At 35.2% G+C, this 16,115-nt stretch overlaps 1 protein-coding gene across 1 annotated transcript in view; it reads right to left on the bottom strand.

Moving 5' to 3' along the window:
• The window catches only part of LOC145266366 (dynein axonemal heavy chain 2-like), a 369,464-nt gene that overhangs the window by 169,908 nt on the left and 183,441 nt on the right, over positions 1-16,115 (bottom strand). Inside the window, exons 42-46 of the mRNA XM_080121989.1 lie at positions 14,266-14,383; positions 11,336-11,472; positions 9,270-9,410; positions 5,869-6,027; positions 919-1,166 (exon numbers count right to left, since the gene is read on the bottom strand). Of these exons, the coding sequence (XP_079978115.1) occupies positions 919-1,166; positions 5,869-6,027; positions 9,270-9,410; positions 11,336-11,472; positions 14,266-14,383 (803 nt within the window). The remainder of the gene's footprint in view (positions 1-918; positions 1,167-5,868; positions 6,028-9,269; positions 9,411-11,335; positions 11,473-14,265; positions 14,384-16,115) is intronic.

The following is a 16,115-nucleotide window of genomic DNA, read 5'->3' as shown; positions in this document are numbered from 1 at the left end:
ATTGGCGGAGGAGTTTGGTAGAGTTTTCAAAGGTTAAATCGTTGGACTTTGACCCCTTAAAAGCCAAATTTCTGGGCGAAAACCGATTAAAAAGATTTTCCCAAATCTCAATAAGCCTTATCTCAAATCTGGAGTCTGTAGACTGAAAATTGACAGAGTAGTTGGGTAGAGAAATGTACATAAACAGACAGACAATTTCACTTCATATATATATATATATATATATATATATATATATATATATATATATATATATATAGGTTAATCATTTACTTGAAACGTTACTCAGTTTGCATATACCAATCGTAATTGATAAAAAAAAAAAAAATCATAATTAAAAGTTTTATATTAAAATTAAATTTTTTTATTATAACGTTTGAAAAAGTCCAAGTTTAATGAATGCCTGTTTTGGTTTCAGCGCACATATAGTGTAATATAATTGTTCTCCAAATTCTAAATATCATCTGATGAGTAAGTGACTAAAAATGCAGCAAAGACGTAATTTTGCAGACTTGTATATCCCGAACCAAACAATATTGTAACGGTTACTTTATGAAAAGCAATTAATTACGAACTGAGAAAACTTGATATTTGGAACGTGAAGAACTTGAAGAAATATTGCATTACAAACTATATATATATATATATATATATATATATATATATATATATATATATATATATATATATATATATATATATATACGGTATAATCACGTTGACATTGGTTCCCGCTGGATCACTGCAGTTAAGCAACGTTGAATCTAGTAATGGTCACCTACTAAATATAAAATACCGTTTTTCCTGGCGATATTTTTGTCGACTATTTTAAGAAGCGATCATCTGATATCTGAAATTAAAAAAATATACGTATAATAAAAATGAAAAAAAAAGTGGCATTTATTTTGTTGAACTCACGATGGATTGTAACGCCATCCTTTTTTTAGTTTCTCTTCCCAGTGAACCCAACTTTTATTCTTGGCGTCGACGTAATATTCGAAAATCGTGTCCTTGGTCGGAAAGGTCGACTCCATCTCGCGGACGTAAGTATCGATCTTTTTACGCCCGTTCTCATCAACAGAACAACAAATGGACCACATTAAGCAGAACTGGAACCAAAGTTCGACCATTTTGCAAAAGTTTTCAGGGTCGGCAGAGAAGTCAACCTACACATCGGAGGAAGAGAAAAACAGCAGAGAAAATGAATTCGTGAACATTACAAATGATATATATATATATATATATATATATATATATATATTACATAGGCATCATCACATTATCAAGGCCAAGAGGCCACTCGAGGGTAAGGGTTAAAGAGTGTACAGCAGAAATTGGACAATATAGTAATCAATTCGGTAAATTTGTTAACTTATATGGAACGGCTCATCAAGAACTTGTTTACGTTAGACTTGAAGACAACCATATTGTACTCAGCCGGAAAGCAGGAAAACGGAAGACAATTCCACAGGTGTGCAGTTCTAAGAAAGAAGCTTTGTTCATGGAATCTATGTTTAGGTTTAGGCACAGATAAAGAGTGGGGGGAATTATTGATAGTGTTTACAGCTAGACGAGTGTTTCTTGTGAAAGTTTGGCGAGGGGGGACCATAGACTGAAGCTCAGTCGAACACTTTCCATGAAAATAACGATACATCAGAGACAAACTCGCAACATTTCTTCTGTGAGATAGCGGTTGCAGGGAAGAGAAATGGACATCTCCTACGAGGCTACAAAGTCTATTTTGAACCCTATCAAGGCAGGACAAGTCCTTTCTAGTAGCTCCTGCCCAGATGTGGTAACAGTATTCCATCCTTGGACGTACCTGGCTCTTATATAGATAGAGAATTGTATCAGCAGTGAGATATCTACTGGATCGATAGAAAGATCTCACCATTTTTCCAGCGGCCTTGGCAACAGATTTGATATACGTGTTATATATATATATATATATATATATATATATATATGTGTGTGTGTGTGTGTGTGTGTGTGTGTGTGTGCGTGTGTGTGTGTGTGTGTGTGTGTGTGTGTGTGTGTGTGTGTGTGACAAGCAAATTCGAAAAATATATAAATGTTCATATATTTTCTCTATTTATTATTTGTGGGCGTGTAGGGATACAAAATATATTTTATATACCTACACGTCAACAAATAAGAAATGAATAGAGAAAAGATATAAACATTTATATATTTTTCGTTTTGATTTTATATACGTATATTACAATAGAAAAATGCGAGCATGAAAAGTAATATGGTTAAGCTTAAACATGGAAAAGTAAAGGACTAGTTGCTAAAAGTAGAGAAGAAAAGGGACAAGATATTCTAGCAAAAATATAATAAATTCATAAATTAAAATATTGCAGCACTAAGAATTGATTATATAATGTTTAAAATTGAATTTCAAAAACAATTAATGCTGCAGTATTTCAAGTTATAAATTTATTATATTTTTTTACTATAATATCTTGTCCTTTTTTTTCCCCAGTTTTAAGAACTAGTCCTTTACTTTTCCATGTTTAAGTTTAATTTTGCTCGGATGTTTGTAGGTGTAAAAGGAGGGAAAAAAAGTTTTGGTAGGGAGGTAGGTTCGAACACGAAGCCTTGAGGCTAAAGCGGGAAAAAAGTGTGACACGTTACCGCGATGCTAAGCAGGCAGAGAAGTGAGAATGGGTGAAATTAAACGTTTAAAACAGCAGGTGGTTAAACGAATGTCAACGTGTGGTTTTCTAGGTCAAACATCACGCCATAGAGAAATTAAATCACAGCGCGAATTTTGTATTTTGTAACACAAAAGTTGCTGAAATAAAAGATAGAGACGACATTGTTTCGTAAATCAGAGATATTATAATCTAAGGAGTATATAAATTTCTAAGACACAATGACACCCCCTCACCCCCACCCGAGCGAACCTCCGAAAAAGGCCTTTGCCGGACATACAAAAAAAAATGCACACACACACACACACACACACACACACACACACACACACACACACACACATCTTGCTTTTAATATATATAGACTAGCGGGGGTTCCCGGCGTTGCCGGGTGTAAAAGAAAAAAAATATTTGGTAGGGAGGTAGGCTCGAACCCGAAGCTTTGAGGGGAGCTGCCTGACAACTTATCACGACACTATGCAGGAAGAGAAGCGAGGAAAGGTGAAATTAAGCGTTTAAAAAAGCAGGTGGTTAAACAAACGTGAACGTGTGGGTTTCAAGGTCAAACATCACGCCGTAGTAGTAGTAGTAGTAGTAGTAGTAGTAGTAGTAGTAGAGAAATGAAATCACAGCATGGATTTTGTAACATAATAAAAGATTCAGACGACCTCGTTTCATAAATTGTAGATATTATAATCTAGGGAGTATATAAAAAGTTGTAAGATTTAGTGACCCCTCCGAGTGCCCCCCCACCACCACCACCAAAGCTTTTGGCGGACATACATACACGCAAACACACACATTTTCGCTCTTATATTATAGATGTCTAGAGTAGCTGACTCTGGGACAAACGAAGACAACTAATAAATGGCGAGAAACTGTCAAAGGTCGAGAGATCCCAGGAAAATAGAAAAAGAGACGGTTATAACCAGTATCCACCCCCACCCGCCTATCTAAAAACTGTGGATATCTGAGTGGATTTTCTGGTGTGGTTCAAATGATATCTATATATACTAGCGGGACCTATGGAAATTCCACAGGAGCATCTTTCATATGTAATATATTGCTACCGGGCATTCTGTGGATGTTCAGTGTGAAATGAGACCCCACAATATTATTGTAGCCCTTTTGTTAAAACTGTAAAAGTATTTATCTAAGTAATCTGGTTAATGTAGTGTCAGAATATATCTGGTTATTGTGGCTTATCTTCAATATTCTTATAGGAGTCTGTGACGTATTTCCATTGTATGGACGCCCCATGGAAACGGAAACTCCACGATATCATTATACCATCTTTAGACAGAACAGATACTACTCTTGGATCTGAACCAGAAGACTACGAAGGTATATTATAGCTTCACATATGGGCCAAAAGTGATACCATTTTTTTTTTTTTTTTTGTCCTCCAACAAGAGGAGGGTGAACCTGCAAATTCACCCTTGTCTATTCGTCTGTCTGCACTTTTTTCAATAACTACACCTTGGAATTTTTTTAAATTTTGCACAAACATTAAGCATGATATGAGTAAAAAAGTAACAGAACGGATTTTCCAGGAAAACTCTGGTTGCCCCCTAGTGGTGCCTTTCAGGTTAAAATGGCCAAAGTTGACACTTTTGTGCTCATTAAAAAAAAATTGATGCCTTGGATTTTTACAAAACTTTCCGAAAAGTTGAGATTAACTGATTTCTATATAATTTTGTTTGTCTATACTTCGCCATAACTCTTGGGTGTGCCCCAGGCACTAATAAAAACACTTCATTTTTGGGACTATTTTATCATATTTGTCCAAAATTTTCTGTGTATGTCTATTTAGCAGTTTTGCATGGTGTTGAACTCAAATTTAAGGCCTTGGGGACTTTTGGGGCTAAAACGGAGTGGGGGCGGAGGCAAATGATGGACTTAGTCATTTCTTTTTTTGCATGGTGCAGAACTGAAATTTACGTATATTAAGGCCTAAAACTGCACCGTTTGTTCATTTTCACCAGGATTTGACGTCCCCTGGGGACTTTTGGGACTAAATGGGAGGGATGGGGGGGGGCAAATGCTGAACTTAGTCATTTTTTATGCCTCGTTCACTGTGCACTCACTTATTTTTTTTCTTTTACATTGTGTCTTCAGTGATCAGGAGATCCTATTTATTAAAAGGAGGATAGAATATAATAACATACTATCAACTTTAAATCAGCATATCTATATACTAATTCATTGTTCGTAGTACGTTATCATCTTCTATCCTCATTTTTAATAAATAGGATCTCCCGATCGAATAATTTATAATCTGGAAACCGTGACACGCATACGTATGTTAAAGATACTACGGTATTAATATATAGATTCCCGCAAAGAGGCAGAAGCAGTTGGTTTCCCGAAAATCTTAGAGTGAGTTGACGTCTGCTAGTCTCTTACAGACAGACAGGATTTGGGGCTCTTAACTAATGGATTGTGCAGAGTTACAATATGCTGTAATGGATACAAATACATTCGGGTTCCTCCTCACAAGAATATAATTGGCTGGTGGGAGCTGTAAATACGGACGGCTATAGTAGCCTGAGGGAGACGTTGGAAGATATGTCAAAAGCCTAACGCTTAAGGATAATAATAGTACGACTATGAACACTCGTTCATTGGGGCGACTTACTCGATTGTATTACTCCAGGGGTCTCCAAAGTTTTCGAATGGGGAGAGGCCATATTGCTGACTTTTTGGAGCTATGTGGCCCCCTCCCCTAAATGTGGGCCAAAATAAAAAAAATGACCTGATTGCGTTTTATACTGTTTTGCTTAATTAGCTTTGATTTTTTTTTTTTTTTTTTCTTTTTTAGTGAAACTGGTTCTCCCAAATCTCATTTTTTTTAAATCATTTTATGAATAAAAAGAAAAAACAAACCAAAAAAACACCACACTATCTTCACACATTTCCATAAAAAAAAAAAAAAAAAAAATTCTGGATATTTTTAACGTTTTCACCATAGGTCGGGTTAAAGATTTTTGGCGGATTTGGGCTGTGGGCCATAGTTTGGTGATTCCTGTATTACTCACGATTACCGTTGTCATAAACGACTTGGCTACTTTAAACAAATATGTCCTCCGTTTCGCGGGGCATATCATAATAGAAGAAGAAGAAGAAGAAGAAGAAGAAGAAGAAGAAGGAAGGAAGGAAGGAAGGAAGGAGGAGGGAGGAGGGACAAGAGCTCTATAAACGGCAAACCTACCCCATTTTCTGGTGTTGCCAAGCAGTCAAACAATTTGCATAGAGATGACACTCCATTGAGTTCGGCAATTGGGATTAGTTCGTAACAATTCTTTTTCATGAATTCCAGCATTCGGACGACGTATTTGTTGACCAAACGACGCAATTCGTCCACAAGTTCCTGCAAGAAAAAATTAACAAAAAAGCTTTAACAATTTTCAATCTATTATTATTATATACTCACTAGGAGCATTCACAAAAGCCATCATCAAAGATTGTTCTCCGAGAACAACTTGTGGTGTTCCCTGGAGTCTAAGTGACAACAAGTCTCCCCAGATTTCCAGTACTCTCCACCTCTTTCGATAACCTTTGTAAAAGAATTTGTGTTATCACAACGGCCGCTTACCATTGATTTCTCGTTGGCGGCGACCATTGGTCTTCACTGGAATTTGGGTGATAATAAGCCTTCCCAAAGTCCCAGTCCTTTTTGCACATTTCCAGTGAAGGTCTGGTTAATGCTTTCTCTCCTCGGTCTTCCCCTCTTCCTTTACCCTTATTATTTGGTGTTGTATCTGTTTATGGTTACACTCACAAAAGGGGAGGGGCGATTTTTTTCATTTATACAGTTTGTTTTCATGATCTAATGTAATGTTACTTTGTGTTTTGCATCTGTAGCCGTTTCTGTATCCAGTTTGTGTATTAGTTTATGTGTGGTGTTAGTCTCCACATTCAAGAGCTTTCCTTAATATTATTCAACATTATTATAACAGTTTTCATTATTGAAATTCGTTGTATTTTCTTGGCCATCCCTCTGATTCCAATCTCTCCCATTCTTTTTTCAAAGCTTTTTGGTATCGTTCCTAGTGCTCCTACTATTAGTGAGGTGCTTTTCACTGTCTTTCTTTTTCCAGATTCCTTTGAGCTCTCTGGCCAGTTCCGTGTATTTGCTCCGCTTATAATTCTCCTTGGTTTTCACTCTGTGGTCTGCTGGAATGGCAAAATCTACAATCTGGCAGGCCTTTTCCTTCTTGTTAACTATTATGACATCCGGTCTTCTTGCTTGGATGGGTTTATCCGTTTGTATATCCATGTCCCATAGGATCTTGTGACTTTCATTTTCCATTACTGCTGCCGGTTTGTGTTTGTACCTTTTTTTTTTTGCTGTTATTATTATTATTATTATTATTATTATTATTATTATTATTATTCACGTTAGGGTTTGTGATCCTTGATAGAGGCGCTGGTTGAGTTTGAATAAAATAAAATACGTATTATATATGTTTGAAGCCAAAACAATGCATTGTTACAAAATAAACAGACATTTATTTTGTTTGAAATTTATATTGAAATTCATAAATATATTTCGAAGCTACACTTCATCTTCAGTATGTTTTTTTTTTTTTGCCATGTTGTTGTTGGAGTATAGAATCAACAAGTAAAAGTTCGTTTGTTGTTTTTACGGTAGTCTTTTCAAGTGTCGGAACGGTGCGTTGGTCATGCGGAATTCACGTTAGGGGTTGTGTTCCTTGATAGAAGCGCTGGTTGAGTTTGAATAAAATGAAATGCTTACTAAATATATTTATAAATTCCAATATAAATTTAAAGCAAAATAAACTAGTAATAATTTAAAATTTTTCATCGCACGAAAATAATGAAATTGCGAGACGAAAATCGTGTTTACATAATTGACGCTTTAAAATAACGTTCCCATGTTGTAAGTATTCCGAACGTGAAAACCGTGTTTAATAAATCTAGCAAAAATCAACTAATAGTCAGATTTTCGTGAAATTTGCGATACTTATCCATTTTAGAATGAAATTACATATAAAATGCAGTTTCCGTAAAATATATGAGGGGAAATATTTTTTTAGTGCGTGTCCCCACTCCCTCGCTATTTATTTTTTCGAAATTTGAACAAAATATATTTACATCAATCGAAATTTCTATTTATTATGAAACATAAGAGTTCAAATAAGTTAAAAATATTTATTTTTTTTTAAATTAAATACACGTATTGAACAAAAATTTACCTTGAAGTTGCAATTAAAAAATTGATATAAATTTAATATTATTATGTTTTTAATAGCAATTTTTCGAATTAATATATACGATAATCAATTAAATTGTCAAGAAAAATAAACTTCTTAAAAATTAATTTTTAAAAGATTAAACGATTAAAATTCCATTACTTTAAAATGTCCCGTTACAACATAGATTTTTAATTAATTGTATTTAAATTTTTTTTTTAAATATTAAGTTTTAATATAAACATGGCGCTTGCCAGCTATTTTATCGCCAGATTAAAACCGATTAAAAATATTATTACACAAAAAATAAACATTTTGTAGACCCACTCTCATATCTTGTTTGTCTCTTTTTACCAAACAAAAGTATGGAAGCCAGTAGTTAACCAAATGAACACTCGTACATATTTAGTAAAACCGTATTTCATATTTAATGTACAAATGTTTATAATATTATTAATCATTAAACTGTGTAAATCTTAAAACCTAACAAAATTATAACAAAGATTAATTATTAATTGCAGTCTGAAGAAGATAAACAAAGATTTTAAAAAATCATTAAGTCGCTTCTGCTTTTCCATAAAGTCTGACGTCACGGGATTATGCGTTCCATTTTTCACAATTCTTCACAATCGTTTGGCAGTGCCTACATAACGAATACGTACAATATAACTTTTTTTTTCAATATTTTTATTTTTAATGTCTTGATTAAACTGTACAAGCACCTATAGTTTTTGTAACACATTTCTAGAATTAAAATTTTTTTAAAAAGTGATTCTGTCCTAGTAGTGTATCAGTGCCAATTTTTTTTTTAAATAGGGAATATTTACCAAACAAAAATATCAAAGAAAAGTAAACGTATCCACAAATTATTTAATTCCCCCAAATGAATAAAAACAGGTTTATTTTTTAGAAAAAAAAAAAAAAAAAAAACAAGCAAAAACAACAAACAAAAAAACAAAAACAAGCAAAAAATAAAAACAAACAAACAAAAAAAACAAATAATAATAAATACAACGCACGTCATTAAAAAAACAACAAACAAACAAAAACAAACAAAAACAACAAACAAACAAAAACAAACAAAAACCAAATAATAAAAAATACAACGCACGTCATTAAAAAAACAACAAACAATAAACAAACAAAAAACAAACAAAAAAACAACAACAAAAACAAACAAAAACAAACAAACAAACAAATAACAGAGAAATACAACGCACGCCATTAAAAAAAGACAACAAACAAACAAAAAACAAACAAACAAACAAAAATAATAAAGAAATACAACGCACGCCATTAAAAGGGACGAAGGATGAAAGTAACAGTTACAGGGAATCATCACGAAAGAAAATGTTCGAATTTAAATATCGCAAAAGTCAAGGAAAATTTTCATTACTTTACTGCGTTTCTTTTGCAGCCAACATTCAACGTAAGGCTGCCAGCCGAGGGCATCATAGTCGTTGTAGACCATACCACACCTGGAAACAGTCGCAGGGGACGCTTGCGCAAGATCCTCTACTTCAAATAGTAGTGAAACCTGAAAATAAGAACGAAACGGCAAAATTAATTTCCTAAATAGTATTTGACTTTGTATTTGTGGAGAAATTCTTTTTGAAATAGCAGCGGTAGTGAATGTTATTTTTACAGATCGATTTTTGAATAGGCAAAAGCTCAACCCAGCATTTTCTCATCTTAACCACACTTATTTTCGTGCAATCAAAACGCAAAAAAAAAAAAAAAAAAAACATATCCAGTCTGGAATTTTTGCACATACTCTAAAATCTCAAGCCCACAGCTTATTTGTTTTGTTTTTTTTGTCTTTTTTTTTCAAGGAAATCACCACTTACCAATGTCCGAAGGCCACTCGAGGATAAGTGTTAATGAATGTAAGGTGGTAGTTTAGTAATTGTTAACAATGTAGATTGGGTAGAATTTGCATTATTTAAGGGAACGGCTCAACAAGAACTTATTTACATTAGACTTGAAGGCTACCATATTGTAGTCAGTTGGAAAGCAGGCCAGTATAACAGTGTTCCACTGGCGGGCAGTTTAAGGAAATAAGCGTTGTTCATGGAAGCTGAGTTTAAATTTAGGCACAGATAGAGAGTGGAAGAAATTGTTGAGTGGTTATAGGTAGTTGAGTGTTTTTTTGTGAAAGTTTGGCAAGGAGGGATCATAGACGAATGCAAACAGGAGACTCTGATGGTATGATTGTTGAAAATATGGATAAGAGTGCTTGGGTTATTAGATGTAGATATCAGGTTCAATCCACAGTGTAAGGTCAAGAAAAGCATGAAAGGAAAGTGATAAGAATGGATTTGAGAGAAAGAGGAATGAATAAAGACCTGGCCAGAGATAGGTTTGTTTGGAGGTCAATTTCTAAAATCCATTCAGCGTATGCCACTATGTAAAACAGATATTAAACTACTACTTTTGATGATGATGATGATGATGATGATGATGATGATGATGATGATGACGACGACGACGATGAGGATGATGATGGGGGGGGGGTTATGTTTCCATCTATTAGTGGTTTATGCTATTCGTTCGTCTGTAATTCGTTCGTCTGTAATTCGTTTTGGTTTGAAGCACGGTTTATAATAAGAATAATTATTGTGTCGTGACATGTTCATGCCATAGATAGAAATCATGGTTAGTGTTCTCCATAGGCTTCGGTCCATTGCTTATTCTCGGAATCCGATGCTACTGTTGACAACCATTGCCCTGCACATCCAGTCTAATATCCTTATCCTTTGCCTTCCTCCGGCTCTCTTTCCGTCAGTTTCTTTCTCCAAAATGTGCCGATCGATGTCTTCTTTTTCATGCAATGGATGTCCAACAAAGCAGCACTTCCTTTCCTTGATGGTCCGCATCAGCAAGTGATCGACCTTCATTCTTCTTAGGACTTCAGCATCTGACACTCTCTCTGTCCAAGAAATGCTAAGCATTCGTCGATAGAACCACATCTGAGCTGCCTCAAAATGTCCACTCATCGCTTTGTTGATTGTCCAAGACTCACATCTGTATGTCAGAACTGACCAGACATACATACTCCCAACTAACTCTACAAGCAGCAAAATCCCATCCCTTCACTATTAAGATCCCCAGATGCCGAAAAGACTTCTACTCTAATAGTTTCTTCACTCGTACTGCCAAACTTTGGAATTCCCTCCTTGTTTCTTGCTTCCTTGACTGCAGAATTTTAAATGTAACTAACATGAATAGCTATGCTCAACTCCCTACATAGTCCCCTGTAGTAGCTCCTCAGGTCCAAGTGGCAACACGTCCTGTGCGGGTTGAAAAAGATTAAAAAAATAGCGACTGACTTTTCAATTAATCTGTATATTAAAAAAAACTGGCCCAACGGGTCACGGGTGGCCTAGTTTTCGTGTTTTTTTTTGTTTTTTTTCAAAAACTCTTATGCATAGCAGATGAGAGTGTGCAGCCATTTTTACTTACCTGTTCTGGCATTCCGATTCTTTCACCATTAATTAAGGTGAGAACTTTATTGTCGTCCATTACAGAGTTCATGCTTTCGATCCACAACGTATCAACAGGGCCATCGAATACGATCCATTTCTCGTCCGTTTTGTCATCTGTGAAAAAGGAATAAATAAATAAATAATGAGTAAAAAGTATATTTTAAAGAGTTCAAATGCAAATCATGATAAACTCCATTTACAAAAGTACGAAACTATGACTACGAAAAGAAAAAAAAAAAGAACCCGCTACATTAAAACACTCAACCACATACCAAAATTCATGTTTTACATTATATAACAGTGATATTTTTTTATTGCTTTTAGTTAATGTCTAGATTTAATATGTTTATCCTTTTATTGTTTATGCATGTTTCAAAACAGGAATCTATCTATCTCTCTCTCTCTCTCTCTCTCTCTCTATATATATATATATATATATATATATATATATATATATATATATCTGTTTATCTATCTATTTATCTATCTCTCTACTATCTAGCTAGCTATCTGTCGATCTGTCTATCTATGTATCCATCTATCTGTCTGTCTATCTATCTATCTATCTATCTATCTATCTATCTATCTCTCTCTATATATGTCTGTCTGTAGCAGTCGGAACTTGCTACAATCACAGGCAAGAGATAATTCTCGCGGCTTGAGATTTGAAATCCATTTTATCCCTGGCTCGTCCAATCACAAACCAGCTCTCAATCGCGTGACCGAGTACATAAAAGGCGAAATCTGAAACTCTTAATCCTCTTTCTCCCTAGTTTCAGCTGGCAGCAGATATTAACCTGGGGCTTTGGCCCCAGGTCGAACGTGAGTACAAAATGCTAACATAGCTCTCTTCAAACTCGCATTTGTTTCCACGTGCAGTACCCAAACAAACTTTATTTATCATGCTACAGAACTGCTCTCGTCAATACACCAACACACACACACACACACACACACACACACACACACACACACACACACGCACACACACTACAACACGAAATACACTGAAGACTTTACTCTTTCTTTCTTCTTTAACCGGCCTCCTTCATCCCGACGACTGCTGGCTGCACACAAATATGGACTGAGGTATTCTCTCCTCAACAAGCCAGCAAAATATTAAATCGATTTTTACACAAGAACACTTCCACCTTCTAACCCGTTTCTCTCTTGTACACGCTACTAACGAAGATGACAAATAAAGTTGCTTTTGAATATAGAATGAAATTCCATTCCGTTTTGTCTCTTATTCTATCTATCTATCTATCTATCTATCTATCTATCTATTATATCAAAAGAACTTTGTCTATGTGTCTGTGAGTTCGTTTCTTATGGACTCAAAAACGGTTGGGCCGATTTTTATGAAATTTCACACAAAGGTACTTCATGTGACTGACAGTGTTCTTAGATAGGTTTTATATTGGAATAAATATCAATAATCGAAATAATCCAATGAAAGAAGGAACAGGCAATTTTGATCAAAGTTAACACCTTACACAGCCTAATATCGCAAGTGCATTTGAGAAATTTTATTACCACACAAGCCAAAAACTGACATATAAAATGAACAGTAGGTTATTTGATATGACAGAGGCTCGTTTGAAATGAATGTTTCTGTTTACTGCACAATTAAAGCATGATACTTGACTTTTGTATTTTACACTTTAATTTGAGCCATTATATATCAAAAATAATTTTATAATATAAACATAGGTTCTCTACAGTGCATTGTGAACTAAGTCATTGATGGGAGGCATATGCAGCTTCCTCACAGTGCATCGGACTGCAATCCATATATAGGCATAAAGATCGGAAGGAAAGGGAGGAAAATCAAAGAGAAGAAAAAGGAAAAAACGTGTGGCAATTAAGAAGTTACGGTCGATAAGCATGCGAGTCTGGTGCCGCATATTAAGAGCTGGCTGTGTCTGATGTCATATATTGAGAGTCGGCTGTGTCTGGTGCCATGTATTGAGAGTCAGCTACGTCTGTTGCCGTGCATTGAAAGCTGGCTGTGTCTGGTGCCATGTATTGAGAACCAGCTGCATCTGATGCCGTGTATTGAGAGCCGGCTGTGTCTGGTGTCGTGCATTGAGAGTCAGCTATGACTGGTGTTGTGTATTGAGATCCACCTGTATCTGGTGCCATGTATTAAGAACTAGCTGTGTCTTGTGTCTTGTATTGAGAACAGGCTGTCTGGTGCTGTGTATTGAGAGCCAGCTGTGTCTGGTGTCGTGCATTGATAGCCAGCTTTGTCTGGTGTCGTATATTGAGAGCCAACTGTGTTTGATTTCGTATATTGAGAGTCACCTGTGTCTGGTGCTGTATATTGAGAGCCACCTGTGTCTGGTGTCGTGTATTGAGAGCAGATATGTCTGGTGCTGTATATTGAGAGCCAGCTGTGTTTGGTGTCGTATATTGAAAGCTGGCTGACGTGGCGATCACTTAGATAGAACAACAACGTTACAGGGTGAACGGTTTCTTTTTTTAAATAATGAATGAACGAGTAAAAATTATCTATAGATTTGGAAAGATGCTAATAGTCCAAATAATATAGAAATTCTAGAGAAAAATATTCACAGCCAATTCACGTTTACAGTGGTTGTCAGCCTTATTCATCTTTTAGTTTTAGCGACCATTAATATTAGTACAATAAATACTTATATTTGTTAATCTATACCAAAGCGTTTTCATCCAATTTATTCTTCACATAGACTACATTTTTTTTCAAATCTCATATACAAGTTTATTCTAAATGAGGTGAAAAACTATCGGCTTTCAGATTTGTTTTCATAAACATTATGTTGCCTTTATTATAGCAAAAGCTAGACAAAAGGTCAGCATCGTCATAATTTTGTTAGTTTAAAAACTTCTGAAACATAAAGGTACAAGAAAAGACAATTTTCTCACCTGCACATGTCTGCCTCATCACAGAAGAGAGGACACCGTCGGACCACTCGTTTGTGCTCAGATTAAACTCACCGTACAATTCACCCAGGGACAAGGCTTTTGGATTCAACGGATATTCCTGGCACAAAATAGCAATAAAAAAGAATTCAATAACTTCAAGAATTCATAAAAATCCCGACAGAAACTCCTTTTTGCTGATTTGTAAAAGAGAAATTTTAAACAATTATAATTTTTTATGCATATTGTTATCACTAGGGTTATGACAAAAAATATTTTTATCATTGTTTTGACTCTCGGGTGCATATCCAACAGTTAGACACAGTTAATCATCAACCGAGAACCACATCACTCTATATAAAAGCATATAAGATATAAACACATATACACTTGAGAGTCAAAACAATAAAAAGAATATGCTGTTGCCCTAGCCCTAGTCGGTTCTGGATATGACCTTAACCTATATCCAAAGATCAAACCCCAGCTTGCGGGCTTTGGGGAGTGTGGAGCCACCCTTTAATTGCCATTGCTCTCAGGTCCACTCTGACCCAGAGTCGTAGTACCTGTAGTATCTGTTAGGGTCCCAACTATGGGTTGAATAGAAACTGACTTGGAAAAAAAAAACAAAAAAAAAAACAAATATATTCTATTAAAACTTTTTCTTCAAAATCACTGGATTCGGCATTAAATAACCCGAAAAGAGTTGATATGCTGTAAAACAAAAACAACCAACCTAGCCCTAGTCATCACTTGAACATATCACCATGATAAGTTTATATCTTTTCTTTTTCAGATTATTAAAGTATCATTCATATTTTTCTGCAACCAAAACAACCTTCCTTAGTTAACAGAAAGGGATTCATCTTCCATCATGATAATGCTTGTTCTCACACAGCACTACTGACCAAAGATCTCCTAGGATAATTTGGTGAGGAAATCTTGACCTATTCTGCATATTCTCCTGACCCTAACTCCTCTGGATTATCACTTATTTTGAGGATTAGAAAATATTCTCATCGATGTTGACCCAAAGACGACCATCTTTAGTTAAATAGAAGGGAAATCATCTTCCATCATGATAATCATCTCACACAGCAATACTGATCAAAGATGTCCAAGGAGTATTTGTTTGGGAAATTTTGCCTCATCCTGCATATTCTCCTGAGCTGGCTCCCTCAGATTACCACTTATTTGGAAGATTACAAAACCGTTTAGATGGCCTTAGTTTAGTTTTGCCTCATCCTGCATATTCTCCTGACCCTAATTAAGTGAAATTTTTTTCTGAGATCTTCAGGCCAAAATAGTTACGTACAATATAACTTTTTTTTTTCAATATTTTCATTTGTTAACGTCTTGATTAAACTGTACAAGTACCGAATTTGGTGAGGAAATCTTGCCCTAGTCTGCATATTCCCCTGACCCTAATTTCTCTGGATTATCACTTACAAAACCGTTTAGATGGCCTTAGTTTAACATCATGAAAGGAGATTGTACAGGAATTAGATTCATATTTCACATCAAACCCTAAAGAACTTTCGAAATTATGCATTTATAAGCTCGTCGATAAAAAGAGATCAAGTTATAAAGAGCAAAGGTTTTTATTATTATGAATAAAGATTTTTTAAAACAGTTTTTTACGATTTTGAATTTTTGAGATGAGGATTGAGTATTTGGATTATTGACAAGGACCAATGGTGCAATGGATAAAGTACTTAGTAAAATTTAGTTCTAAAAGTTGCCCTCTTCTGGAGGTTGACGGTTCAATCCTCAGTGTGGGTGACCCAAAATACACTTGTGAATTACTTAGGACTTCTACGCAGTCATGACTGACAAAATAAGAACATGCTACTCCC

The sequence above is a fragment of the Euprymna scolopes genome, chromosome 41, assembly GCF_053919585.1.
Source record: "Euprymna scolopes isolate OS-2025 chromosome 41, ASM5391958v1, whole genome shotgun sequence".
In the NCBI taxonomy this organism is placed as follows: Eukaryota; Metazoa; Mollusca; class Cephalopoda; order Sepiida; family Sepiolidae; genus Euprymna; species Euprymna scolopes.
The sequence above is the reverse complement of the archived record's forward strand: the minus strand, read 5'-3'. Positions and strand labels throughout refer to the sequence as shown.